The sequence below is a fragment of the Triticum dicoccoides genome, chromosome 1B, assembly GCF_002162155.2.
Source record: "Triticum dicoccoides isolate Atlit2015 ecotype Zavitan chromosome 1B, WEW_v2.0, whole genome shotgun sequence".
Classification (NCBI taxonomy): Eukaryota; Viridiplantae; Streptophyta; class Magnoliopsida; order Poales; family Poaceae; genus Triticum; species Triticum dicoccoides.
This window is the reverse complement of record NC_041381.1, coordinates 650,182,052-650,209,844: the sequence shown is the minus strand read 5'-3', so window position 1 is coordinate 650,209,844 and position 27,793 is coordinate 650,182,052. Positions and strand designations below refer to the sequence as shown.

General features: G+C 46.5%; 1 protein-coding gene across 2 annotated transcripts; it reads right to left on the bottom strand.

The window, feature by feature from the left end:
* Positions 1-7,061: 7,061 nt before the first annotated feature.
* Positions 7,062-26,552, bottom strand: LOC119349380 (60S ribosomal protein L2, mitochondrial-like). Of its 2 annotated transcripts, XM_037617401.1 has the most exons (4): positions 26,430-26,552; positions 26,192-26,366; positions 24,299-24,712; positions 7,062-7,874 (listed from the first exon to the last, which is right to left on the bottom strand). In XM_037617401.1, the coding sequence occupies exons 2-4, from the start codon at positions 26,207-26,209 to the stop codon at positions 7,326-7,328; spliced, it is 981 nt and encodes a 326-aa protein (XP_037473298.1). In that variant the 5' UTR covers positions 26,210-26,366; positions 26,430-26,552; the 3' UTR covers positions 7,062-7,325. The 2 variants fall into 2 exon arrangements, with proteins under 2 accessions (XP_037473298.1, XP_037473299.1); XM_037617402.1 differs by lacking the exon at positions 26,192-26,366.
* Positions 26,553-27,793: the final 1,241 nt, after the last annotated feature.

The following is a 27,793-nucleotide window of genomic DNA, read 5'->3' as shown; positions in this document are numbered from 1 at the left end:
CGACACCGTCGCCGTCGCCGCGTGTGTCGCCCCTGCCCCGACTCCGTCGTCGTCGCCGCATGCGCCGCCCCTTCCCCGACCCCGTCGCCGTCGCCCCGACCACTCGCCAACGCCTTAGGTCTGACCGCCGGCCTTCCTCTCATTTTTTTTCATTATTATAAAATTGTATATATATGTATATGTTCTCTGTGTATATATATGTTCATATATGCAAAAGTTAGATTTTTAGAAAAGTTTCATCTATGTATGTTCTATGATTTAGTGCATTTTAGGTTAGTTTCATTTTTAGAAAAGTTTTATATATTTAGGAAGAAGGAAGAAGGAAGAGAAGGAAGAAGAAAGAAGAATAAAAAGTTTTATATATGCAAAAGTTACATTTTAGAGGAGAAATAAATAAGAAGAAGAAAAAAAGGAAAAAAGAGAGGGGGGTCGATATACCCCCTCCCCGGTAACTTCGACATGCACTACAAGAAATATGTCAACTTGTGACCTTGACTATTGGTCACTGAATGGTCATTATCTTCCATTTGTGACCTTTTTGTGACCAAAAACAGATGGTCAAAAGCTGACGGACATAAACTGAAATTAACGACCTTCTCTGTGAGAAGGTCGTAGACATTTACGACCAAAATATGCCTACGGTTTTGTTTTGGTCACTAGCTATTTTCCCATGCCACGTTGGATCCGACGTGGCAAGCTGATGTGACAAAATTACGACCAAATGGAAAGGTCGTTGACAAGAATCAGCCCGGTCCGATTAGGTGTCTATATGGGCCGAGCCCATTAATTCAGCCCATTTAATGTGTTATTTTTTCTAATAGTTTTGATTTCTACATTGGCCTGACCCAACAATTGGGCCTTCTTTTTTGGGCCATGGCCTTTTTGGCTCAACAGTTACATTTCTTTTTTTAGTTACATTTCTTTTTTTTAAGATAGAACCAATAGTCAGATGGGTTTGAGTGGGTCCCAATGGTCAGAGTCATGTTCTTCAAATTTTGATTTTCCAGTAAATTAAAACAAATATTTAAATTAGAACGGATTGAAAACAGAAGTAATACTTCAACAAATCAAAAAACCAAAATTTTCACCTTACAACCATACATACACCACGTTTATAATCGAACATACTTCACATCAGGTTTACAGCCACCAAGAACTCAACTAAATATCAAAATATAACTATCTATCAAAGTATAACTAGCTCCAATGAGCTAGAACTCAATGCTTCTTCACTTCTTGGAGCCCACGACGAAACACGAATGAAGTACAACATCTGCAAGTTATCAAACAATATGGTAAGGAGCAAAATAAAGGCAAATCTAAAAGCACATTAACTTGTAGGCAGTCTGTGTGCATAAATAAAGTAAAACAAGCAAAATGAGGCATAGAAATCAGTGGATACAAGTAGTTACTATCAGCAACAAGTAAATACTACTCCAATCACATCAGGTTTACAATCCTATAAATGCGACAGTTTTATCATTTAAGCATAGAAGTACAAATTAAACAGCATTTAGATGTTTGAAACAAAGAACCAGAATTTAAACATTTGAACAACAACAAAATTGTTCCAATAGATCATATCCTGGTGTTGCACATCTCGAACAGCGCCGACCCCTCGGCCCTGGAGAAGATGTCGACCTCGCCCTTGAGCTACCGCATCTGCAAGGCAAGGCAGCAAACAGGAAGAATCAGAGGCAGTTGAGCCATCATGAAGAGGATGAGGCTGCTCTGTTGTGGATAAGAAGATTTTAGCTAGGTATGATTGTTAAAAGAAATCAACAAGACATTGTAACAAGAGCAGTCAGTATATTCCCTCCCAATCATATCATAGACAGGTATGATTTGGGATGCCACCTCCCTCCCTCCCTCTATAATAATTGCTTGGGTGTTACTGCATCCAGTATTGTTCGGTGAACTTAACTCAAACAATAACCTTACAACGGGGTGTGGAGATAGAAGTAAAAACTAGCATCATGATTTATAAGATGCAATGAATCAGATTGATTCTTCTCGTACACTCATTAGCAAAGAATCTTAGTCAAACTAAAGAAAGGATCTCCATTGTCAAATGGGTAGAGGCAGTCATGCAGATAGATATTCCTTCACCTAAGGTTCAGGTAAGTGCAAGAAGCATGAAAGATCCATTTTCAGAGCATCATTACCCAGTCATACTCTCCACGGACCCTTTCCACTTCGTACTCCATGCCTACATACACTCCAGCAACAGCACCTGTAGATTAACAGAAGAAGCATCTGAATGTGTCAGCGAACATAAGAAGAAACGAATGAGTGTTTGACGCCAATGCATTTATATCAGCCAAATAAAACAACAGAGTAATACGCTTCTACTTGGTTACCGCAATATGCGCCCTCCTTGCACATTTGCTTCAGCTACATAGACGACTAGAATACCATATTAGTACACTGTAGATATCTGAATCGGGAAGAACATGTTTGAATGGAGAAGATGGAAACAGGACTCAAGCAAACAAGATAGAGGAAAGGAGAGGACCTTCCATGGCCCTCCTCTTGAATCGGCATCGGCATCGGCATCCCCAACAACTTCTCTCTCCATGGCCTCCTTCCTTCACCGTGCAAGGAGGGAGATGAAATGGGAGGGCAACAGCTTCCGTCTCCATGGCCTCCTTCCTTCACCACCAAGGGAGATGAGATGGGAGGATAGTGCCTGCACATGACCGAACGCACACACGCCTACATCAGATGAGATGCGGAGAGGAAAAAAACAGAGATAGAAGAAGAAGAAGAAGAAGAAGAAGAAGAAGAAGAAGAAGAAGAAGAAGAAGAAGAAGAAGAAGAAGAAGAAGAAGAAGAAGAGAATGAGAGGAGGGGTCTGACCTCCTACAGTCTCACCATGGCCATCTAGGGTTCCTGGAGCCGTCGAGGAGGGAGGGAGGGAGCGAGGCCTGCAGCTTGTCGAGCGACTCCTGCGCCTGGTCGGAGCAGCGGACACAGAGAGACTTGATGGCCTCGATGGCCTCCTCGGCGCGGTTCTTCTGCTTCATCATGATGGCCATGTCCTTGAGCGCGCTGTCCACGTGGTCGCCGGCGTTCATGGCGCCCCAGAACAGTGCAATCGCCTTCTCCGGGTCCTTGTCCACAAGCTACCATCCATCACAGCACAACCACCACCGTCAGCCCCGGCCATCAGCAAATTCAAATCATGGACAGGAAAAAAAGCTCCTGTACAAGGACGCACCTGGACGCGCTTGGCGCGGACGTAGGGGGTGCCGCCGATGGGGACCTTGTGGGCGACGTGGAAGGAGTCGGAGTGCGTCCGCAGCATGTACACCACCGCCGGCTTGACGGGGGAGCAGTGTGTGGACTTGGTCGGCCGGAGCACGCCGCCAACGCTGCCGCTGGCGAGCCACTGGTCCAGCTGGTGGTGGTGCTGCATCATGGCGGCGCCCTGGATTGGATTAGATCTGCCCCGCGAGGACGGCCTTGAAACGGAACACGAGGGCGGAGGGAGGCGACGCAAGGGAGGAGGTCGTCCGCCACAGTGACCCCGCGAGCCCCGCGAGGGAGAGCGCCAGGAGCAGCTCCTGCAGCGTGATGACCAGCCGCTCCAGGAACCGCTCGCAGTCAGTGCTGGCGCCCTGGTGGCTCAGCTAGATGCCGCCGCCGAGGACGATGAGGGAGAGGACCAGGACCCCCACTCGCGGTCGGTGGTGGCGACCATGTCCACGACGGCCTACGTCTTGGGCCAGTTGGATCTGGGAGTGTGGAAGGGAGGGATCTGGATCGGGAGAGCGATGGGGAGGGCCGAGCGGTGACCGTGTTGGGGGAACGCCGGAGGAGTGGGGTGGGGGCGGCGGCGTGTCGAGATCCAGAGGGAGGGAGTGAGGTTGGGGCGGTGGCGGGGGATCCAGAAGGAGGAGTGGTGTGCGGCGGCGGTGGATCCACAGAGTGGGAGAGGGTGAGAGTGCTAGGGTTCGCTGCGCGGGGAGAGAGTGGAGTGGTGTGCGGTGGTTTTTTTAGGGGTAGCTCGCGGTGGATGGGTGAGACCGTGAGAGGGTGAGGTGAGGGCCGTTGGATCCAGGAGGATCCGGCGGTGTTTTATCCATGATCCGCATGAGAGGCCCTTGGACCAATCAAAACGCAGTATATAGGTATGATATTTTGACCATTTAAATTGGTCGTAATTGACTCAAAGTAAGGTGCTAAATCATGTTAGCTATTTTATTATGACCTGAAAATATGAAAAAAAAAACTTCTCATTGTGTCAGCAAATTTGACTATAGTTTTCAGGAATAATCACAAATTGAAATAAGACAAATATTTTTTTAAAGAGTTATGAGAAATGAGTTCTCTTAAATCATTTTTTCATTTTTCGAGTGTCCAAAATGAGTTTTTTGTGAAGGTCCTATAATATATTTGTTGCAAAATCGAACCAAATCAATTTTTTAAAATACTAGGACATATTTAGTGCACAATTGACCAAATGGTTGGGTGTCAAAAGATTCGATCCACCTTTGATGAAAAGGACAAATTTCCGTCGATTCAGTTGGAAGTGGGTCAAATTTGAACTGCGGCTGTCTCATATTTTTCTTTTTATTTTTTCTAAAAATCATTTTTAGGTACATAAGTATCTATTTAATTAGAGAAATGTCAAAAAAATTCCAAGATTCAACCACTAGCTAGAAACGGTCAAGCCCGCCGTTTTGACCGCATTTTGAAACGGGCATAAAAATTCCAAAAAAATCAAAAAATTGGAAAACCTTCGCATTGTGTCATTATATGTGATCAAGTTACGAGGAAAAATAATAAATTTACAATACGGCAATTCTTTTAAAAAAGTGTTCTCAGAAACGAGTTATCATGGATGGAGATCAATGGCTTTCAAGCCAAATGATCAATCTTATAGTCACATTCATGGCATAGTTTGCTCAGATGATCTCATATTGTGCAAAAGGGTGCATACTGGAATGGCAAACAATGTTGTCTAAGGAAATTTTCATTTTTTTTGGACGAAAATATCATTTTCCATTTTTCGAGTGCCCCAAATGAGGTTTTTTTGTGAAGAACCTACCAAATAATTGTTACAAAATTGGACCAAATCATTTTTCTAAAATACTAGGCCATATTTAATGCACAATTGACCAAAATTTTGGGTCTAAAAAGTTTTGATCCACCTCTGGTAAAAAAGACAAATTGCCACCGATTCAGTTGGAAGCAGGTCAAATTTGAACTGCGGCTGCCTCATAGTTTGCTCTTTATTTTTTCCAAAAATCATTTCTAGGTACAAAATTATCTATTTAATCAGAGAAACACCAAAAAAAATCCAAGATTCAACCACTAGCTAGGAACGGTCAAGCCCGTTGTTTTGACCGCATTTTGAAACGGGCATAAAAAAATTCAAAGAAAAAAAAATGGAAAACCTTCGCATTGTGTCATTATATATGACCAAGTTTCCAGGAAAAATAATAAACTTGTAATACGACAATTTTTTTAAAAAAGTGTTCTCAGAAATAAGCTATCATGCATGAAGATTCATGGCTTTCAAGCCAAATGATCAATCTTATGGCCACATTCATGGCATAGTTTGTTCAAATGATCTCATATTATGCACAAGGGTGTATCTTGGAATTCCAAACAATGTTGCCTAAGGGAGTTTTCATTTTCTTTTCACGGAAAATACATTTTTCATTTTCCGAGTGCCTGAAATTTGTTTTTTTTTGTGAAGAACCTATCATATATTTGTTGCAAAATTGGACCTAATCAATTTTATAAAATACTAGGCAATATTTAATGCGCAATTGACAAAATGATTGGGTGTCAAAAGTTTTGATCCACCTCTTGTGAAAAAGACAAATTTGAACAACAGCTGCCTCATAGTTTGCTCTTTATTTTTTCCAAAAATTATTTTTAGGTACATAAGTATCTGTTTAATCAGAGAAAAATCAAAATTTGCGCATGAAGCATGAAGTATGAAGTATGAAGTGTTGCTTAAGAATCAAACTCAAGACCTCTAGGGCTGGCAGCTGTCTCACTAACCATTGAAAAAATCGTGAGTTTACAGAAAAAAACTTTAAGAGTTTCGAGAAATGTGCATTAATTTCGGAAGATGTTCTGGAATTTAAAAACTGTTCACAAATTTTAACAAAACATTCATGAATTTAAACAAACAGTTCATTTATCTTTAAGATGTTTTGGAAATTTTAAAATAGCTAATGAATATTGAAAAATCATAAAAAATGAAATTATTTTTGAAATTAAAGAAAGTTTATGAGTTTTAAAACTCAATTATTTTGGAAAACAACTCATGATTTAATAAATAAAGAAAAGGAAAAATGGGAAATAAATATAGAAGAGAAAGCCAGTAAATACCACCAGGATTCCTAAGACATCATCCCGTCAGTTATTAGTGCAAAACTGGATTGGACACGCACTGCTGCGATGGTGTATATACCACCAGGATTCATTCCAGAGGCATTGTATGATTGTATCTATAGGACATAGAAGTGGCAAGTTAATCATGATAACTTTCAACATGATGGATCTACACTAACAAAGGCACACAAAGATCAGAATCAACTTCAGACAGATACACTCAATAAACCATATATATAGGTATGTAGCTCAACACATGCATGTTTCTGAAGATGGAACAGCAGCTACAGAAACTACTAGAAAGCAAATTTCAGCAGCAGCAGCAGCAGCTAAACAAATCATGTAAAATTTGCGCCCTGCAGGCAAAAAAGCAAACAGCTAGCCAAGTTAAAACTCTGCCATAATTCTGCAAAACTGGACTGGACACGCGCTGCTGCAAGGTAATATACTGACTGACTGAACACCACCAGGATTCATTCAGTCCAGAGGCATTGTAGTATCATCAAGTATGAATGACAAATCAATCAATCATGCTAGCTTTCAACATGATGATGGATTTACACCAACAGAAATTACACTTATCTGAATCACTGAATAAACTATATATATATGCAGCTCGTCACATGCATGCTTTTTGATGATGGAATAGCAGCTGCAGAAACTTGAACTAAATATAAGCACATCATCATTTTGTTCCCTCCCAGTTTGCTTAACCAGACAGAGCAAATTATCAATCACAAGAAACACGCCTAAAGAAATCAATGGAGAAATGCCAGGAAGTAATACAGTAAACTGGGCGCATGCAGGTCCAAACATCATCTGTTATAGTGCTGCAGCAGAAACTGTTCGCAAACAAACAAAAAAGGAAAAAACGAGTCACAGTCCTTTGTGATCGACCCATAGCCACATCAAGATCCTGCCTACTACCTTGCCTTGGAGCAGCAACTGACGGCTTCCATGAAGATCATCAATCAATCACGGGACAACTGAGCTTTTGGCTTCTTGGGCACGGTCCGGTACCCAGCCTTGGTGGGCTTCCCCCAGGGCGACACCGAGGGCCTGCCGCCCTTGATGCGCCCCTCGCCTCCTCCATGGGGATGGTCCACCGGGTTCATCGCGACACCACGGACGACCGGGCGCCTGCCCAGCCACCGGCTGTGCCCCGCCTTCCTCAGCTTCCGCGCGCCGTGGGTGGGGTTGGAGATGATGCCGATGGTGGCCCGGCAGCGGGAGTCGATCAGCTTCTCGACGCCCGACGGCAGCCGCACAAGGCACTGCGTGGCCGACTCCTTGACCACCTTGGCGTAGGCTCCGGCGGCCCGCACGAGCTTCGCACCCTGGCCGTGGCGCAGCTCGATGCTGTGCACCCATGTTCCCATGCGGATGTCAGACAACGGCATGCAGTTTCCCACCTTGGAATTGAGGTCCAGTAGGTCGGCAGGCATGAGCGGTGCTGCCATAGGAACCGCCGCATCATTTGCTTGATCATCAGTGCCCTCCTCTTCGCCTTCTTGGCTGGCTTTGTGTAACGCCCCGGATACAACTTTTCATATTCGTAACTCCGACTTTTGCCTTTTTCCGGAGATGTGATTTATTATTTCCTTCGTGGTTAGGTTTTTGTCTGTTGTTTTGTCTTTTGTTCTTGTTATGCATCTCGTCTCACAGCATCATGCGCATTGCATCGGCATCATTTTCATAAAACTTGCATCCGTTCTGGTTCCGCCGGTTCTCTCCGTTGTCCGTTCTGAGCCCGACCACACTCGCACGCGCCCGCGGCACCTCCAAAATATTATTTTATAAGTGGCATAAAAATGTTCTCGAAATGGGATGGGACTTGTCGTGCGGTCTTATTATAGTGTAGACAGGCCGTCTGCCAAGTTTCGTCGCATTCGGAGTCCATCTGATAGCCCAACCGTTAAATGTATAGCGGTACCGTTGCCGGTACCTTCGTCGGACGTTTTCGGTCTCCGAAAATCGTGCCGGGCTGCCTTCTCCTCTCTCTTCTCAGCCGAACCCCCTCTTTGCACAACCACAGACCCCCTCGTGTGCGCGCCCGAAAGTTGTCCTGAACCCGACCCGCTCTGTCGTTACCGTTGGATCCGAATCATCCCCAAACATCCCGAAAGTATCTTCGTTTCTTTGTTGGTTTCTCCCTAGTCTATTTTTTTCCGTCCGTCCGATTACGATCGAAGGGAGGAGATAGCCCCTAGCCTAACCTACCCGCTATATATACTAGTCTAAACCGAGACCAAATCCCTAATTTCTAGGGATCCTCCTAGCCGCCGCAGCCACCTCTCTCCCGCATCCACCTCGGGATCCTCCCATTCCCCATCGAGCCAATCGCCAGCCTCTTTCCCGATCCACCCCTCGCCGAGCCTTCGTACAGCAGCCAGCCGGCGCCCGATCCAGGATGGATCGAGGCCACGGTCAAGCACGCCTCTGCCCCCTCTGCCACCGAGTGCGACCCGCCTTCGTCTCCTCCACCCCGCCGGCGAACCCAGCCACCAAAGCCACGCCGCCGGCCTCGTCCCTGCTCGTGCCTCCTCCTCCCTTGGTCCTGGACGCGTCTGGCCGCCCGCAGCCGTCGCCGTCCGCGCCCGCAGCAGCCAGCAGCTGCAGCCCGAGCTCCTCTGCTCGCGCACAAGCTTCGCGACTCCGACGGCCCCTTCGTCAGCCTTGTCGCCGCCGTCGACCCGCAGGCCAGCGCCTTGCCTCCTCCTCCCGTCTTCTCCTTCGGCTTCATCTCTCTCTCTAATCCCTCTCTCTCCCAGATACTCCGTCGCCATGGACGCCCGCCGCTGCTTCGTCCTGGAACGGATCCTCGTCGCCCCGAGCTCGTGCAAGCTGTGGAGCCCCGCCGCCGCCAGGAACGGGCTCCCCGCGCCCTGGATCCGGTCGATCCGACCTTCCCCATGCCCAAGACCTCGCCGCCCCTTCGCTCTGCTCCCGGTCACCGGCGCCTGCTCGCCTCCTCTGCATCGCCCTGCTTCCCCTGCAACGAACGAGGAGAGGCATCGTCCCCGCGTTGACCGATCCCGCGCCCCTCACTTCTGCGTCCAGGAGCAGCCCAGCTCCCTTCGTCCGCTCCAAGGCCCAGCGCTGCGTGGCCCAGCACCGCGCCAAGGCCCAGCCCAGCTACCGCAGCCCCATGCCGGCCTCCTCCAGATCTGACTGGGCCGAGCCCATGGGTGAGGCCACTCCCCCAGCGCCTCTTGTTTTTTTACTGACGGGCCTGCTCCAAGTTCAGTTTCGGCCCGTGTAGGTTTTTTTTCAGTCCTGTGATTTTAGCAATTATCCGAGGATTTGCAGTTTTGCAGAATAGTCCTCCTAGTTCATGCATTTAATAACTCACTAACCGTGCATCGGTTCCAAATAAGTTATATATGAAACTTGCTCAGAATTTCGTGTAGATTAATAATATCCAACTTTCATCCATGTTTGAAATGTCTAAAATGATGTTTGCATTAATTTGCTCCTATGCCATGTTAACATGATTTAATTCATAACTAAATAACCGTAGCTCCAAATCTAACAAACTTTATATGTAAATGGGGTAGAAAAATGCCTAGTTTAACATGGTGGCTTTACTTTGCATGTTTAAAAACTATAAAATTATGTTTAGGGCAGAACAGTACCAAACCTAATATATGCATATGAGGAGTTTCCGGAATTGTTGTTCGTTGCTTCCGGCCTCATTTAACCTTGACTAGATAGGTAGTTTACATTTGCTTCACCTCTTGCCGTGTTAATCAACATTTAATATTGTTGGGTACATAAACGAGATCAAACTAAATAATTGATGTGGTGCTCTGTCAATATGCATCCCGATGCATATTGAGCTCCACTTAATTTGTAGGATTGCTTGTGCATTTTGCCATGCCGTGCCTCATTAAACCGGACATGCATCATACTCGTTTGTGCTTCATGCCATGTTGATGTGTTTGTTGTTAACTATGTTGTTTGCTTCTTTCCGGTGTGCTTCTTCGGGTTGTTTCCGACAACGTCGCGTTTGTGAGGAACCGTTCGTCTACGTCCGTTTGTCTTCTTCATGGACTCGTTCTTCTTCCTTGCGGGATTTAAGGCAAGATGATCATACCCTCGAAATCACTACTATCTTTGCTATGCTAGTTTGCTCGCTCTTGCTATGCCAATGCTTCGATGCCTACCATTTGCTTGTCAGCCTCCCAATTGCCATGTCAAACCTCTAACTCACCATGTCCTAGCAAACCGTTGATTGGCTATATTACCGCTTGCTCAGCCCCTCTTATAGCGTTGCTAGTTGCAGGTGAAGTTGAAGATTTCTCCATGGTGGACAGGATTTTGGTTGGGATATCACAATATATCTTATATAATTAACGCATCTATATACTTGGTAAAGGGTGGAAGGCTTGGCCTTTTGCCTGGTGTTTTGTTCCACTCTTGCCGGCCTAGTTTCCGTCATACCGGTGTTATGTTCCTGGATTTTGCGTTCCTTACGCGGTCGGGTGATATATGGGACCCCCTTGACAGTTCGCTTTGAATAAAACTCCTCCAGCAAGGCCCAACATTGACTTTTACCATTTGCCTCACCATCACCTACTTTTCCCTTGGGAGTCGCTCTCTCGAGGGTCATCTTTATTATAGCCCCCCCCGGGCCAGTGCTTGTCTAAGTGTTGGTCCGAACCAGAGCCACTTGCAGCGCCACCTCGGGGAAACTCGAGGTCTGGTTTTAGTTGTACGTAGTGTTCATCCGGTGTTGCCCTGAGAACGAGATATGTGCAGCTCCTATCGGGATTGTCGGTGCATTGGGTGGTCTTGCTGGTCTTGTTTTACCATTGTCGAAATGTCTTGTAAACTGGGATTCCGAGTCTGATCGGGTCTTCCTGGGAGAAGGTCTATTCCTTCGTTGATCGCGAGAGCTTGTCATGGGCTAAGTTGGGACACCCCTGCAGGGTATAATCTTTCGAAAGCCGTGACTGCGGTTATAGGCAGATGGAAATTTGTTAATGTTCGGTTGTAGATAACTTGACACCAGATCCGATATAAAACGCATCAACTGCGTGTGTAACCGTGATGGTCTCTTTTCGGCGGAGTCCGGGAAGTGAACATGGTTGTTGGAGTTATGCTTGACGTAAGTAGTCCAGGATCACTTCTTGATCATACTTTTATCGACCGTGCTTTGCCTTCTCTTCTCGCTCTCAGTTGCGTATGTTAGCCACCATATATGCTAGTCGCTTGCTGCAGCTCCACCTCATACCTTTACCTTACCCATAAGCTTAAATAGTCTTGATCGCGAGGGTGTGAGATTGCTGAGTCCCTGTGGCTCACAGATACTTCCAAAACCAGCTTGTAGGTGCCGATGAGTCCGTGCAGATGACGCAACCAAGCTCAGGAGGAGCTCGATGACGACCTTGTCCTTTGTGTTGTTTCTTTCTAGTTGATCAGTAGTGGAGCCCAGTTGGGGTCGATCGGGGACCTTTGTCGCATTTGGGGTTCTTATTTTATTTTGATTCCGTAGTCGGACCATGAGTGTATTTGATTGATGTAATGTTTATTTATGTAATGGTGTGAAGTGGCGATTGTAAGCTAACTATGTATCTCTTTCCCTTATGTATTACATGGGTTGTGTGACGATTACCTCACTTGCGACATATGCCTTCAATGCGATTATGTCTCTAAGTCGTGCCTCGACACGTGGGAGCTATAGTCGCATCGAGGGTGTTACAAGTTGGTAATCAGAGCCTTCCCCGACCTTAGGAGCCCCATTGCTTGATCGTTTTTAGTGGCCGAGTTGTGTCTAGAAAAATGTTTTGAGTCATTTAGGAATTATATATCGGAGAGTTTAGAAATTCTTTTTACTCCTCAGTCCCTTCGTCAGTCTTGCGAGGCATCCTGACGTAGAGTTTTGACTCTTCTCTTCTCAAATTTCACTAAAAAAATTTTAGGATCACGCGGGTATCTTGGAATCGTTCCGATGGTTTTATGATGAGATCATTGTCTTGGTGCCTCCTGTCAGGGGTTTTGTGGAAGTGTCCCGGGGAGTTGAGCTCTGAGGTGTTGTCATCATAATTTTATCGTTGCAGTTCTGGAATACTGTCACAGCCCCAGATCAGCCCTTGTTTGTTTTTGCTTTAGCATCCATGCAACATGTTTAAATTTTATGAAATTTGAAATGGGGATTGCTCAAACCCTAGCATTAAAGGAATTCACTAGGTTCACCTAAAATACTTTCAAGTAAGTCCAAATGGCTTTCAAAAATGTTCATGATTTTTGACAAAGGTGAAAAACCTCTACCAAAAATGATGCCGATATTTTTGGGCCATTATGGATTTTTGAATAATCCATATCGTATTTGAATTGGGGCATTTAAATACTATTAATATTCTTAAATGCTCCAACAATTCTGAAAATAGTTAAGGGCCTCTGTAATAATTCTTTTAATGGCCACAATTATTTGCAGGATTTATTAAAATGATTTGGGCTATAAACTAAATCAGAAACAAAACTACAGAAATAGAAAAGAGAAACAAAATAGAAAAAAAAAGGGGAGAGAGGCCACCTGGGCCACTTACCTGCTTACCTGCCCGGCCCAGCTCCCCCAGCGGCCCAGCCCACCTGGCCCCCTTCTTCTGTCTTCTTCCCGTGCCAGCGCACGAAGCAGCTGCGTGCTGGACGCACGCGCGCCGACGCCGGCCACCTCCTGCTTCCCCGTGGCAGCCTCCCCGACCCCCTCGCGACGCCACGGAGACGGCCTCGACCCCCCTCGACCGCCTCTCTCTCTCTGGACCCCCTCCTCCTCCTCTGTTCTCCCTCCCTCTCGTCACCGAACGCACCTGAGAGCGCCGCTCGCCGTAGCCATGGCCGCCGGGCCTCCCTCGCTCCCCCGACTAGCCCAGAGGCTCCGCCTCGACCCCCTCTTCCTCTCCACCAAGCCACGAGGCCCCGGACGCCCTGCATCGCCGCCCACGTCGCCGTTCCCCTCCTCGGCCACCGGAGGTCGTCGCCGTCGATTCGCTGCACTCCGGCCGCCCCCGAGCCCACTAACCCTCCCTACAGCTCCGCGGTGAGCCTCCGTGCAGAACCCCTCTCTCTCCCCTCGCGTTTGCGAGCTCTAGGCCATAGCTCCGCCGCGGCCGAACTCCGGCCGCCGCTGACCTCGTCACCGCCGTCACTACAGCCGCTTGAGCTCGTCTCGGAGCGTGTCACCGCACCCAGGAAGCCACCAGGAGTCTAACGCCTATCCTAACTCGCCCTCCCGTGCACCACAGCGCCAGCCCCGCACTCACCGAACTCCGGCGCCGCCGCGAGCTCCGTCGACCCCACGACCTCCCACTCGGTCCTCTGGATGCGCGGGAGCAAGGGCCATCCCCTGGTGCCCTCAGCGCGCCAAACTGACGCCTCTAGCGCAAGTCCGGCGTGCCCCGCCGTGTTCTGTGGTCACCGGCGACTCATCGCCGGCGTATCTGACGTGGCGTCGTCATTAGCGCTAATGACCCCACTAACTAACCCCCCAGAGCCACTGACAGCCGGGCCCCACGGCCTAACTAACCGGCTAACTAAAATAGATTAAGTTTAATCTAATTGCAGTGGCCCCACGCGTCGGCGTTGACCTCGCTGACGTGGCCTTTGACCCGGCCCCACCTGCCATTGACACTAAACAGCCCTGGGTCACTGACCAGTGGACCCCACTGGTCAGGTTTGACCTGGAGGCGCCCTGTTGACCTGCTGACGTCAAGGTGATGACATGCTGACGCCATAATTCATTTTCTGGAATTATTTTAATTCTAAATAATCAGAAAATTCCAGAAAATTGTAAAAACTTCTAAAAATCATAGAAATTCAACCGTAACTCCAAATTAAATAATTTATATATGAAAAATTATCAGAAAAATTCAAGGAATCCATCTGTACCATTTTCATGCATGCTAGAACAACTTATAGCTGCTGTTTAGCACAAATCAAATAAAGGGCATTTAAATAACCATATATGGAGTTTGAATTTGAATCTTGTATTCAAACCAACTTCATTTAATCTGTTGCTAGTTGCATTAGCCCAAAACACATTCATATTGCCATGTCATGAGCATGCATCATATTGTGCATTGCATTGATTGTATTTCTTCTTTGTTGCCGGTATCTGTTCCCTCCCAGTAGAGGATGTTCCGACGTTGTGATCGTTGACACTGATGAAGACTCAATGTTATCTTCAGAAGTGCCAGGCAAGCAAAACCCCCTTGTTCATTCCGATACAATCCTACTCTCTCGCTCCTGCTCTCTTTTACTGCATTAGGACAACACCGATTCATCTGTTACTTGCTGCGGTAGCTGAACCCCTTTGTCCTTTGCATGACCTGTCATTGCCACAGTAAATAGATGAAACCCACTAGCATGAGTAGGAGTTGTTTGAGCCCTGATGTGCCTACTCATTCATGTTTGTTGTCATGCCTGCTACTGCTTAGAGTTGAGTCAGGTCTGATTCATCGGGGATGAATCAGAGGCGTGTGAACATGTCCTACTATGTGTGAGCTAAGTGTGTGAACACGTTTTGGTAAAGGTAGCGGTGAGAGGCCATGTAGGAGTACATGGTGGGTTGTCTCATTGCAGCCGTCCTCAGGAACTGAGTTCTGTGTTTGTGATCCATGATTCAGCTACTACCACGCATTGGGCCCGAAACCAATGGACCCTCTCGGCTTCTTGATCACCCTTGTCCTCTGTCCAGGAGTTGCAAGTAGTTTCTGGTGTTTGTAGTATGCTGGAGGCCGTGCACAGCGCTGACCGTAGGGGTGGGCTGTGATGCGGTAGGCACGTGGCCGGGTAAACCGGGCGCCCGTTTGGTGTCACGGAACCCTGTACACATCGTTTGGGGCTGTGAGCGAAACTCCGGCCGGATCTCCTCATGGATGGAACCCGAATAGGCGATAAACCTGGACTAGAGACTTGAGTGATTAGGTAGGTCGTGGCCGACACCCACGTTGGGCTTCCGCTTGAAGGTTGCCGAGTACATGTCGTGTAAACGGCGGTAAGTGGTGAGAGCGTGTGTGAAGAAGTACACCCCTGCAGGGTTAACATCATCTATTCGAATAGCCGTGTCCACGGAAAAGGACCTCTGGGTTGCTTATATCAGTTCATAGACAAGTGAAAGTGGATACTCTAAAATACGCAAGATAAGCGTGAGTGCTATGGATGGCGTTCTCGTAGGGAGACGGGAGCGGATCCATAGTGGTGTATTGATATGGTGAATATGTGGACTCGTGTGCGCCACCTCAAAAAAAGTTACTCGCAGTCGTAGTTCAGGATAGCCACCGAGTCAAAGCTGGCTTGCTGCAGTTAAACCCCACCACCCCCTTTGTTGATAATGATGCATATGTAGATAGATCTGATGTAAGTCTTGCTGGGTACATTTGTACTCACGTTTGCCTATTTTATGTTTTGCAGAGAGACTTCAGTCTCACTAGTATTTCCGCGTGGTCTTCGACGTTTAGCTTGTTACCTCAGCTACGATCTTGTGCCTCGGCAGGATTTGGTAGATAGTCAGGCTTCTCAGCCTTTTTCATTTATAGATGTCTGTACTCAGACATGATAGCTTCCGCTTGTGCTTGATTTGTATGCTCTGAATGTTGGGTCATGAGACCCATGTTTGTAATATCTCGCTCCTCGGAGCCTATTGAATAAACTACTTGAGTCGTAGAGTCATTTTGTGATGCCATGTTGTAATGCACATATCGAGCATATTGTGTGTATGTTTTTGAAATGCTTGGTATGTGTGGGATCTGACCATCTAGTTGTTTATCTTTAGTAGCCTCTCTTACCGGGAAATGTCTCCTAGTGTTTCCACTGAGCCATGGTAGCTTGCTACTGCTCCGGAACACTTAGGCTGGCCGGCATGTGTCCTTCTTCGTTCCTGTGTCTGTCCCTTCGGGGAAATGTCACGTGATGAATACCGGAGTCCTGTTAGCCTGCTACAGCCCGGTTCACCGGAGTCCTGCTAGCCCAGTGCTACAGCCTGGATTCACTCGCTGATGACCGACACATTCGATGTTGGGTCATGGATGCCTGTCCCTGTAAGTTTGTGCCACTTTGGGTTTACGACTAGCCATGTCAGCCCGGGCTCCTTATCATATGGATGCTAGCGACACTGTCATATACGTGTGCCAAAAGGCGCAAACGGTCCCGGGCAAAGGTAAGGCGACACCCGTGGGAATACCGTGCGTGAGGCCGCAAAGTGATATGAGGTGTTACATGCTAGATCGATGTGGCATTGAGTCGGGGTCCTGACAAATACCTGAGATTTGCCGACATCGAAAATCTCTTTTATGCAGTTGTTGGTGAGATAACCCCGATAACCCAGTACTGGGGCGAGCTCGGGAGTATTGCCATAACTCGTATAACGGATGCTTTTCGAAGGTTGAGGTACACGATTTCCGAAGGTTTCTTGGTTATGTGTTGACGGATGGATACAGCTTGGATGTAGGTATTGTTAGTTTGGGTGAGATATATTGCTTCCCCTGTATCCCCAACACCAGATTGCATAACCAGAAAGTTTCGGGAGTTTTATAGGTGGGAATTCAAGTAGCTCCTAGAATATCTTTTCGACAGATGCATGATATGAGATTGGGGTTCGACGTCTAGTGGTCCGCCTTTCCACGGTCGTTTTTACAGTGGTCTAGTTGTGTCTTAAAGAACCCTTGGCTATGCTGGTTCGGGGACACTTCATATGTCATGTGCACTGCTTTGTACATGATGGTGCTGTACACTCGAGCCCGTGTGGGCCCCACCACGAAAACTTCGGACGGAATCTCTATCATATGTTTGTTCCGGCTTATTCTGCAAGCCAATCCTTTGTTTTGTTTTATTTGTGGTATTCGAGTTGCTTCGAGTCAAATGTTGAATCCATACCTTTCTTAAATGGTGTTCTCATATTTCTATGGGAGTGCTAATCCTTTCGATCATCGAGATTGTCATGTCAATTCTTTCCAACCGGTGTGCTTCTTTTCAAGTGGATCCGATCATTTCAACATTCGCAAGATCACCTCTCAGTTTTCTCAACGTTGTTTGTTTCATCCGTCCCAAGTTGTCTTTGTTTTCCCGCCCTCCCACCCCTTTTTCTTCAAGGACTCATTTATTTTAATCAAGTATCCATTTATTCATGTGAAGTCACTTCACTCTTTTCGATCAATGTTCTGATCCGGCGATCCCTTGTGAAGATGCTCACGAGCTTCAAGTTCATCATCCTTCATTATTGTTTCTTCTCCGGTGGTGTTAATTTCAAGCTTTCGGTGTTGATCATATTTTTTTCCTCGTGTCAAATGCTTGTTCATACCGGTGCACCTCTTAATCTTTCACTTCTCGCTTTTCATTTGTTCTGGAGTGCTCAAGATATCTCAGAAGACTTGTGTTTCCATTCTCAATCCGTTCAAGATATTTCGAGGTTGTTATCTCATTCAAGCCATTTAATTCAACCGGTGCAATCCCCCCTTTCAATCAATTGTTCAACGGTGTTTTCTTTTGAGTGGGCCCTAACCCACAGGTTTTTTTCCCAGGATCATACCTGACTCTTCTAATTATTCTGGTGCTATTCCCAAATTCTTTTCAAAGTGTGACATAAGAATGGATTCCATCAGTCACATGCCTTCTCCAAGATCGCTTTGAAATATTTTCATCGTTGGTTCAACCTTTCCAATTTTCATTCCGGAGTATCTCAACAATTCATGGTGGTTCTCATCATCTTTCTAAACTTTTGAAGACCGAAGAAGGATTTCTCTTAAATCTTGGTCCATTCTCTTGAAGATTCATGGTTCTAGCTTGATGCTATCCTCATAATTGTTTTGATTGTGACAATTCTTTTCAACCATCTGATGCATTTCAGGAGTTGCTTCCTTTCTTGATAATCCGAATGCCATCATTTCTGAATATTACTCATTCTCAACCTTCAACTCTTGTTCTCCAAATCTTACCGGTGATTCGTTCATATACCCTCTAGCCAGCTCATGATCTCTTCGTTCTCATGTTTCTAAATCGCCTCAAGTATCTTCATTCATTTTCCAATTCTTCCCGGTGAATTGTGCCTTTGTTACTTTCATTTTCAATTCTTACGGTGGTTCATTCAAGAGTTCTCTTTCCTTGGTTATCATATCAATTCATTCATTGTTTCCAAATTCCACCGGTGGTTCATGAAGATTTTCTAAAGTTTGCGCCATATCTATCTTGATCCTTTCTATGAGAATAAGTAGTATGCCAAATCTGTTGCTTGTCATCAATTTAAATTGGTGAAGGATAGGCATGACATAATTCTTATTCTTGTTTCATCCAAGTGATTAATTCCTTCTTCCAGAGATTGTTCATGATGAAGTAATTCTCGGTTCTAATATTCATCTTTTCTTTCCGGAGTTCCAAGTTTTCTTGGTTATATCATCGCAAAGCTCCATCTAAATCATCACAAGGCTCACCTTGTTCTTTCAACTTCTCTTTCTTTCTATCATTCTTTTATTACCGGAGTTCTCCATGGAAGATCTACATGATGGTTCATCAAGGATTCCTTTCATTCTTCATTTGTTCTTCAAAATTTCTCTCAAAGCTAAGATCCGCCAAGCTATACTCAAAAGTAAACATGGTGCTCAACACATGTTTTGTTTTGAGGAGTTCAAGTATTCTTCATCTTGCATTCTGAAGTGCAATTCTTTCTACCTTATCTTTTGAGGTGGTGTCATGTCATTCTTGACAATTCGAGTTCGTGTTTGATGATTCATATGTTGTCAAGAATGAGGTAGTTAAACCCATCAACTCCTTCGAGCATGAGTTCTTCTCAGTCCAATCAACTTCTTCTTTGGAGTTATCTTGGTATAGATTTCACCTAAAGCCTTCCATTGGGAATGTTGCTATTTGTGGTGCTTATCATTGATCCAAGCTTTCTCCATATCCTTCTCGGTGAAAGAGGTTTTTCGTCTCTTCGTTGATCTCAAACGAGCAATTGTTTTTCGTTAGTGGCAGAATGTCATCTCATAGTCTTGCGATGTTTCCATAAGCCCACTACAAGCTTATTCTTTTCGTTGTTGGTTTTCCAACAACTCCGTTATAACCTTCTTGGAAGGGTGCTTTCCAAGTTCATTTGTGGCAGCAATTGTCATTTTCTTCTCCGTTCTTTTCATTCCAATGATCTATCTTCTATTTCTTCTTTCGGAGGCAATGTGATGTTGCTCTCTTCGCTCATCATCCCGAATTGTGAGGATCGTGTTTTTTTTTCGTGCTTATCCATTTAACCGGACTGTTGTGTCATCTCTTCAAGTTCTTTCATCTTGTCAAGTTTTGCCTCTCTTTTCAACCTGAGTGCTGTCTGAAATCCTTCTTACCCATTATGCCACTCTTTCAATAGTTCCGAAGGCAGTGTGTTGTTGATTTCATCAAGTATCATCCCATCTTCTCAAGTTCATGTTCAATTTCTTCCATTTACAGTCGGAGTGCTGTCAAAATTATATCATTCTTATTCATTCTTATCTCGTTTCAACCAGAGTGGTTTCAATTCCTTCTTGTCCATTGTGCTCATCAATCATGTCTTTGCAACCTTCAAGTTCTCGTTATGTTCCTTGTTCCTCTTTTCTAACGGACTGTTTGCAATCTTGGTCATCTCCGTTGTTTTGTTTCTTTCAATTTGTTCAACCTCTCAAGGTTCGTGGTTTCACTCATTGGTCGAAGAAGCAACTTAGTTTTACCTCTTCTCTTCCTTTTCCTTTTCCCTCCGGTGCCATCCTAGATCTCGGGACGAGATCCTCTCGTAGTGGTGGAGTGTTGTAACGCCCCAGATACAACTTTTCATATTCGTAACTCCGACTCTTGCCTTTTTCCGGAGATGTGATTTATTATTTCCTCCGTGGTTGGGTTTTTGTCTGTTGTTTTGCCTTTTGTTCTTGTTATGCATCTCGTCTCACAGCATCATGCGCATTGCATCGGCATCGTTTTCATAAAACTTGCATCCGTTCTGGTTCCGCCGGTTCTCTCCGTTGTCCGTTCTGAGCCCGACCACACTCGCACGCGCCCGCGGCACCTCCAAAATATTATTTTATAAGTGGCATAAAAATGTTCTCGGAATGGGATGGGACTTGTCGTGCGGTCTTATTATAGTGTAGACAGGCCGTTTGCCAAGTTTCGTCGCATTCGGAGTCCATCTGATAGCCCAACCGTTAAATGTATAGCGGTACCGTTGCCGGTACCTTCGTCGGACGTTTTCGGTCTCCGAAAATCGTGCCGGGCTGCCTTCTCCTCTCTCTTCTCAGCCCAACCCCCTCTTTGCACAACCACAGACCCCCTCGTGTGCGCGCCCGAAAGTTGTCCTGAACCCGACCCGCTCTGTCGTTACCGTTGGATCCGAATCATCCCCAAACATCCCGAAAGTATCTTCGTTTCTTTGTTGGTTTCTCCCTAGTCTATTTTTTTTCGTCCGTCCGATTACGATCGGAGGGAGGAGATAGCCCCTAGCCTAACCTACCCGCTATATATACTAGTCTAAACCGAGACCAAATCCCTAATTTCTAGGGATCCTCCTAGCCGCCGCAACCACCTCTCTCCCGCATCCACCTCGGAATCCTCCCATTCCCCATCGAGCCAATCGCCAGCCTCTTTCCCGATCCACCCCTCGCCGAGCCTTCGTACAGCAGCCAGCCGGCGCCCGATCCAAGATGGATCGAGGCCATGGTCTAGCACGCCTCTGCCCCCTCTGCCACCGAGTGCGACCCGCCTTTGTCTCCTCCACCCCGCCGGCGAACCCAGCCACCAAAGCCACGCTGCCGGCCTCATCCCTGCTCGTACCTCCTCCTCCCTTGGTCCTGGACGCGTCCGGCAGCCCGCAGCCGTCACCGTCCGCGCCCGCAGCAGCCAACAGCTGCAGCCCGAGCTCCTCTGCTCGCGCACAAGCTTCGCGACTCCGACGGCCCCTTCGTCAGCCTTATCGCCGTCGTCGACCCGCAGGCCAGCGCCTTGCCTCCTCCTCCCGTCTTCTCCTTCGGCTTCATCTCTCTCTCTAATCCCTCTCTCTCCCAGATACTCCATCGCCATGGACGCCCGCCGCTGCTTCGTCCTGGAACAGATCCTCGTCGCCCCGAGCTCGTGCAAGCTGTGGAGCCCCGCCGCCGCCAGGAACGGGCTCCCCGCGCCCTGGATCCGGTCGATCCGACCTTCCCCATGCCCAAGACCTCGCCGCCCCTTCGCTCTGCTCCCGGTCACCGGCGCCTGCTCGCCTCCTCTGCATCGCCCTGCTTCCCCTGCAACGAACGAGGAGAGGCGTCGTCCCCGCGTTGACCGATCCCGCGCCCCTCACTTCTGCGTCCAGGAGCAGCCCAGCTCCCTTCGACCGCTCCAAGGCCCAGCGCTGCGTGGCCTAGCACCGCGCCAAGGCCCAGCCCAGCTACCGCAGCCCCATGCCGGCCTCCTCCAGATCTGACTGGGTCGAGCCCATGGGTGAGGCCACTCCCCCAGCGCCTCTTGTTTTTTTACTGATGGGCCTGCTCCAAGTTCAGTTTCGGCCCGTGTAGGTTTTTTTTCAGTTCTGTGATTTTAGCAATTATCCGAGGATTTGCAGTTTTGCAAAATAGTCCCCCTAGTTCATGCATTTAATAACTCACTAACCGTGCATCGGTTTGAAATAAGTTATATATGAAACTTGCTCAGAATTTCATGTAGATTAATAATATCCAACTTTCATCCATGTTTGAAATGTCTAAAATGATGTTTGCATTAATTTGCTCCTATGCCATGTTAACATGATTTAATTCATAACTAAATAACCGTAGCTCCAAATCTAACAAACTTTATATGTAAATGGGGTAGAAAAATGCCTAGTTTAACATGGTGGCTTTACTTTGCATGTTTAAAAACTATAAAATTATGTTTAGGGCAGAACAGTACCAAACCTAATATATGCATATGAGGAGTTTCCGGAATTGTTGTTCGTTGCTTCCGGCCTCATTTAACCTTGACTAGATAGGTAGTTTACATTTGCTTCACCTCTTGCCGTGTTAATCAACATTTAATATTGTTGGGTACATAAACGAGATCAAACTAAATAATTGATGTGGTGCTCTGTCAATATGCATCCCGATGCATATTGAGCTCCACTTAATTTGTAGGATTGCTTGTGCATTTTGCCATGTCGTGCCTCATTAAACCGGACATGCATCATACTCGTTTGTGCTTCATGCCATGTTGATGTGTTTGTTGTTTACTATGTTGTTTGCTTCTTTCCGGTGTGCTTCTTCGGGTTGTTTCCGACAACATCGCGTTTGTGAGGAACCGTTCGTCTACGTCCGTTTGTCTTCTTCATGGACTCGTTCTTCTTCCTTGCGGGATTTAAGGCAAGATGATCATACCCTCGAAATCACTACTATCTTTGCTATGCTAGTTTGCTCGCTCTTGCTATGCCAATGCTTCGATGCCTACCATTTGCTTGTCAGCCTCCCAATTGCCATGTCAAACCTCTAACTCACCATGTCCTAGCAAACCGTTGATTGGCTATGTTACCGCTTGCTCAGCCCCTCTTATAGCGTTGCTAGTTGCAGGTGAAGTTGAAGATTTCTCCATGGTGGACAGGATTTTGGTTGGGATATCACAATATATCTTATATAATTAACGCATCTATATACTTGGTAAAGGGTGGAAGGCTTGGCCTTTTGCCTGGTGTTTTGTTCCACTCTTGCCGGCCTAGTTTCCGTCATACCGGTGTTATGTTCCCGGATTTTGCGTTCCTTACGCGGTCGGGTGATTTATGGGACCCCCTTGACAGTTCGCTTTGAATAAAACTCCGCCAGCAAGGCCCAACATTGACTTTTACCATTTGCCTCACCACCACCTACTTTTCCCTTGGGAGTCGCTCTCTCGAGGGTCATCTTTATTATAGCCCCCCCCGGGCCAGTGCTTGTCTAAGTGTTGGTCTGAACCAGAGCCACTTGCAGCGGCACCTCGGGGAAACTCGAGGTTTGGTTTTAGTTGTACGTAGTGTTCATCCGGTGTTGCCCTGAGAACGAGATATGTGCAGCTCCTATCGGGATTGTCGGCGCATCGAGCGGTCTTGCTGGTCTTGTTTTACCATTGTCGAAATGTCTTGTAAACCGGGATTCCGAGTCTGATCGGGTCTTCCTGGGAGAAGGTCTATTCCTTCGTTGATCGCGAGAGCTTGTCATGGGCTAAGTTGGGACACCCCTACAGGATATAATCTTTCGAAAGCCGTGCCTGCGGTTATAGGCAGATGGGAATTTGTTAATGTCCGGTTGTAGATAACTTGACACCAGATCCGATATAAAACGCATCAACTGCGTGTGTAACCGTGATGGTCTCTTTCCGGCGGAGTCCGGGAAGTGAACACGGTTGTTGGAGTTATGCTTGACGTAAGTAGTCCAGGATCACTTCTTGATCATACTTTTATCGACCGTGCTTTGCCTTCTCTTCTCGCTCTCAGTTGCGTATGTTAGCCACTATATATGCTAGTCGTTTGCTGCAGCTCCACCTCATACCTTTACCTTACCCATAAGCTTAAATAGTCTTGATCGCGAGGGTGTGAGATTGCTGAGTCCCTGTGGCTCACAGATACTTCCAAAACCAGCTTGTAGGTGCCGATGAGTCCGTGCAGATGACGCAACCAAGCTCAGGAGGAGCTCGATGACGACCTTGTTCTTTGTGTTGTTTCGTTCTAGTTGATCAGTAGTGGAGCCCAGTTGGGGTCGATCGGGGACCTTTGTCGCATTTGGGGTTCTTCTTTTATTTTGATTCCGTAGTTGGATCATGAATGTATTTGATTGATGTAATATTTATTTATGTAATGGTGTGAAGTGGCGATTGTAAGCTAACTATGTATTTCTTTCCCTTATGTATTACATGGGTTGTGTGACGATTACCTCACTTGCGACATATGTCTTCAATGCGATTATGTCTCTAAGTCGTGCCTCGACACGTGGGAGCTATAGTCGCATCGAGGATGTTACACTTTGCGGAACAGCTCTTGGAACCGCAGGAAGGAATCAGCGTTGTGGGCAGGCCGCATCAAGGAGCCGGTCGTGGAAGGTTTGGAGAAGTCGCTGTTCACCACCATGCTGCCCGGCTCCATTTGATGGCTGGCTATTATGTAATTGACAGGCGCACGCTCGGCCTTGTATGCTGCATCCTTTTGAGGTACCCCTTCGATCCATCGGAGAAGAGCGATCCGAGAAGAACGATTAGGGTCGTACTCAATCCTTTCCACAACGCCAACAGAACAAGTGTTCCTTTTGAGGTCAATGTCCCTAAGCGATCGCTTGGATCCACCCCCTCGGTGAAAAGAAGTGATCCGCCCGGAAGAGTTCCTCCCGGCGGTGAAGGTCTTGCCGGTCAAGGCTTTGGCCAAGGTCTTGAACTTCTGCATCTGCAGGCATAATAAGAATTGCCAAAGAGACCGTAAGCTTCAAGGACTAGAGATAAAACAGCATGTATTAGCAGCAAGTAGACAAGCCTCCATACATCAAGCCCTAAATGATGAATGAACTGGCCAGAAAGAATCAACAACAGAAAATAGCGACATACATTTCTATCGATCTTAAGACCACAAGTGACGAACACCTAGGTTTACTGATTAAAAAGAAACATCGTGATCATGTTATTCCATCTGGTCCAGAGCAAAAGATGAAGCAGCTTGTGTTTCATAAGAGAAGTCCCAAACTTGTACGTTTCTTATTCAGCAACATTCTTCAGTTTGGCAGCAAAACTCACAAGAGAGAGAAGTTCCAAACTTGTATGTTTCTTATCCAGCAACATTCAGATAATCAGATTGGCAGTAAGATTCACAAGATCGGTTCCAGACTTTTATTTTTCTTATTCAACAGCATTCAGATTGGCAGGAAGAGACGCGCTAGTACAATACAGTTGCCCAATTCACTAGACGAAACAACGTTTAGCTCTCTCCGAATCTGAGTCCAGAGAACTTATCTCAATTCAGTCCCAGCACGGAAGCTGAGGTGCAGCTAAGAACTAAGCAGATCTACAGGAACTGGGTGTCGACTGAAGTAAGACTTAGAAGAAAAGAAACACATTTTACAGGCGGAATTCGGCCTGGGCAGCATCGATTCAAGCACAACGGGTTTGGTGAGGGATCAATAGCTCCAGCGGGTTTCTCCTGAGAAACAAAATCACTCGAGCGACGCTACACCCTGTTTGTCGTGTGAGATAAGCAGCAAAACCAAACACGCGCATCTGGTACACATCCGGCAGCGCACGTAAGCATTTATTAGCAGCAAGTGGATAAGCTTCCATGCATCTATCTAAAGGATGAACGAACTAACCATGAAGAATCAACAGAAAGTAGTGACAAATATTTCTATCGATCTTAAGACCACAGGTGACCAATACCTAGCTTTACTGATGAAAAAGAAACATCGAGACCAAGCCATTCCATCTGATCCAGAGCAAAAGATCAAGCAGCTTAGGTTTGAATCCAAACCAGAACACAAGCTAGTGCTAAATTTGAATATTGCCCACCACTCAGATTGGCGGCGAAATTCATAAGAGAAGTTCAAACTTTTATGTTTCTTATTCAGCAACATTCAGATTGGCAGGAAGAGAAACACTACAATATAGAATTGCCCGGTCCACTAGCAAAAACATTTAACTCCCCTGAATCAGAGTCCAGAGAACTTATAATAATTCAGTTTCAACACAGAAGCTCAAGTACAATTAAGAACTAGGCAGAACTACAGAAATTGGATATATTGGGTGAAGTAATATATTGCAGCGTTTGTATCTTTCTCCAGCCTGACTACCCAGGCGTCTCTACAATCTACTTCCTCCTACCCTGCTTTTCCCTTCTGTTATAGAAAAGTTATACTATTTTGTACTCGGATCGATAAACCTGAAATAAATCATGCATCAGGTCTCCCCCCCGTCCCAAAATCTCCAGGCGACCAGATAATGGGAGCGGGGCCACGGCGCGGAGGGGCTGGAGGGCGTCCGGCGAGCAAGCGACAGAACGGGGGATCGGGGTCGGGGAAGGATCCACGAGCGAGGGCCTGGCTCTACAGGAGCTCCTGCAGCACCATCAAACTGAATGCGGATGGACGGATGGATCGGAGCGGAGAGGGACGGCGTACCTGAGCGACGGGCGACAGCCGGAAGGCGGCGGCGCGGGGAGGAGAGGAGGAAGACGGCGGCGGCGTGGGGAGTGGAAGGAGAGGAGGAGCAAGGGGAAATGGATCTCGCTGTGCTGGGCTGGACTGGACTGGGCCTCGGGTGGTTGTAGCGGCAGGCCCGGTGGCTTGTCCATGTCTATCGTTTTGCCTTTCGCAACCCCATAACTCAAATGTAATCCCACTATCTGTGGTCTTTGATGAATAAAAAGTTGCATTACCCCTTAAAAAAACGGCTGCTTTAAAGCAAATCGAAATATTCCTTGAAGTTAAGACTCTTTTTTTTTCTATGAACTCAAAAAACAAATTGGGACTCTTTTTTTCAAACAGAAGTAACCACATGTTTATTAAACAAACTTGGTACTACAAATATTGCCAACAAAAAAAACAATGGTACAGGATTCTCAAAAAAAAAAACTTGGTAATAAGAGGGCACACGTGGGCACTCTTACAGACAAACAGTGATACATGATATTTGAAGAAGATTGCACAAAAGACCCCGAACACAAGAAGATGGAGATCCATGCACCCTTCCTGATCGGACTCCGTCGCCACCTGGAGTGGCATGACCCGACATCGCCGAGTCGAACCCTGACGAGACGAAGAGGCCACATGCTTTGAAGCGCTATAGATTGGAGCTCTTCTACAGGGCCAAATTATTCTGACATGGTGTCGATCCCGCCACCGATGTGACGCCTCCGCGAGTACAAAGGCCCATGTTATTTACTTGATGTGGCCATTTCCCCTCTCGTCACTCGAGTGACAGACGGAGTGGTCTCTCGTTGCTCGAGATCAGGTTCGTGACTCCATGGACTACAAATGTGCGGTGGCGCAAGGCCCTATTGCCCCTTGGTGGTCATGAGACTCGTAGCTTGGAATTGCTGAGGAATGAGGCAAGGCCTCGAGAATGAAAGAAGGGGAAATAATGGCATTCCTTGCAAGCTCATCCGTTCCTTGCTTGCTCATGGGAGTGATGAGGAACCCCGATGGGGACACGAGGTTGAGATGGCGATCTGGGTGACACATCGGTCATAGGAGCGCCAATTGCAAGATCTAAGGCAAATAAAAAAATCAAACTTGATATTTGTCATGCTAGCAGGCAAATACTCCCTCTAAATTTATATACAAGGTCACTTCATCTTTCTATCAAATTTTGCATTATAATTTTGGTCAAGGAAATATGGGTTGCATGTCATGTCACAAAAAAAATATTATCGCAAAGTTTTTCAAATGTGAATCAATGGCATACTTTTTTTTGGCATGTACTATTTTGTTGGTAAAGTTAATGGTCAAAGTTAGACATAAAATTGTGAAGTGGCATTGTATTA

What these genes read in the sequence shown, in the direction of transcription:
- LOC119349380 (XM_037617401.1), bottom strand. An exon ending in TCCAAGAGCTGTTCCGCAAA is followed by an intron (nt 7,875 to 24,298) that starts GTGTAACATCCT and finishes GCGTTACACAAA; the next exon opens with GCCAGCCAAGAAGGCGAAGA.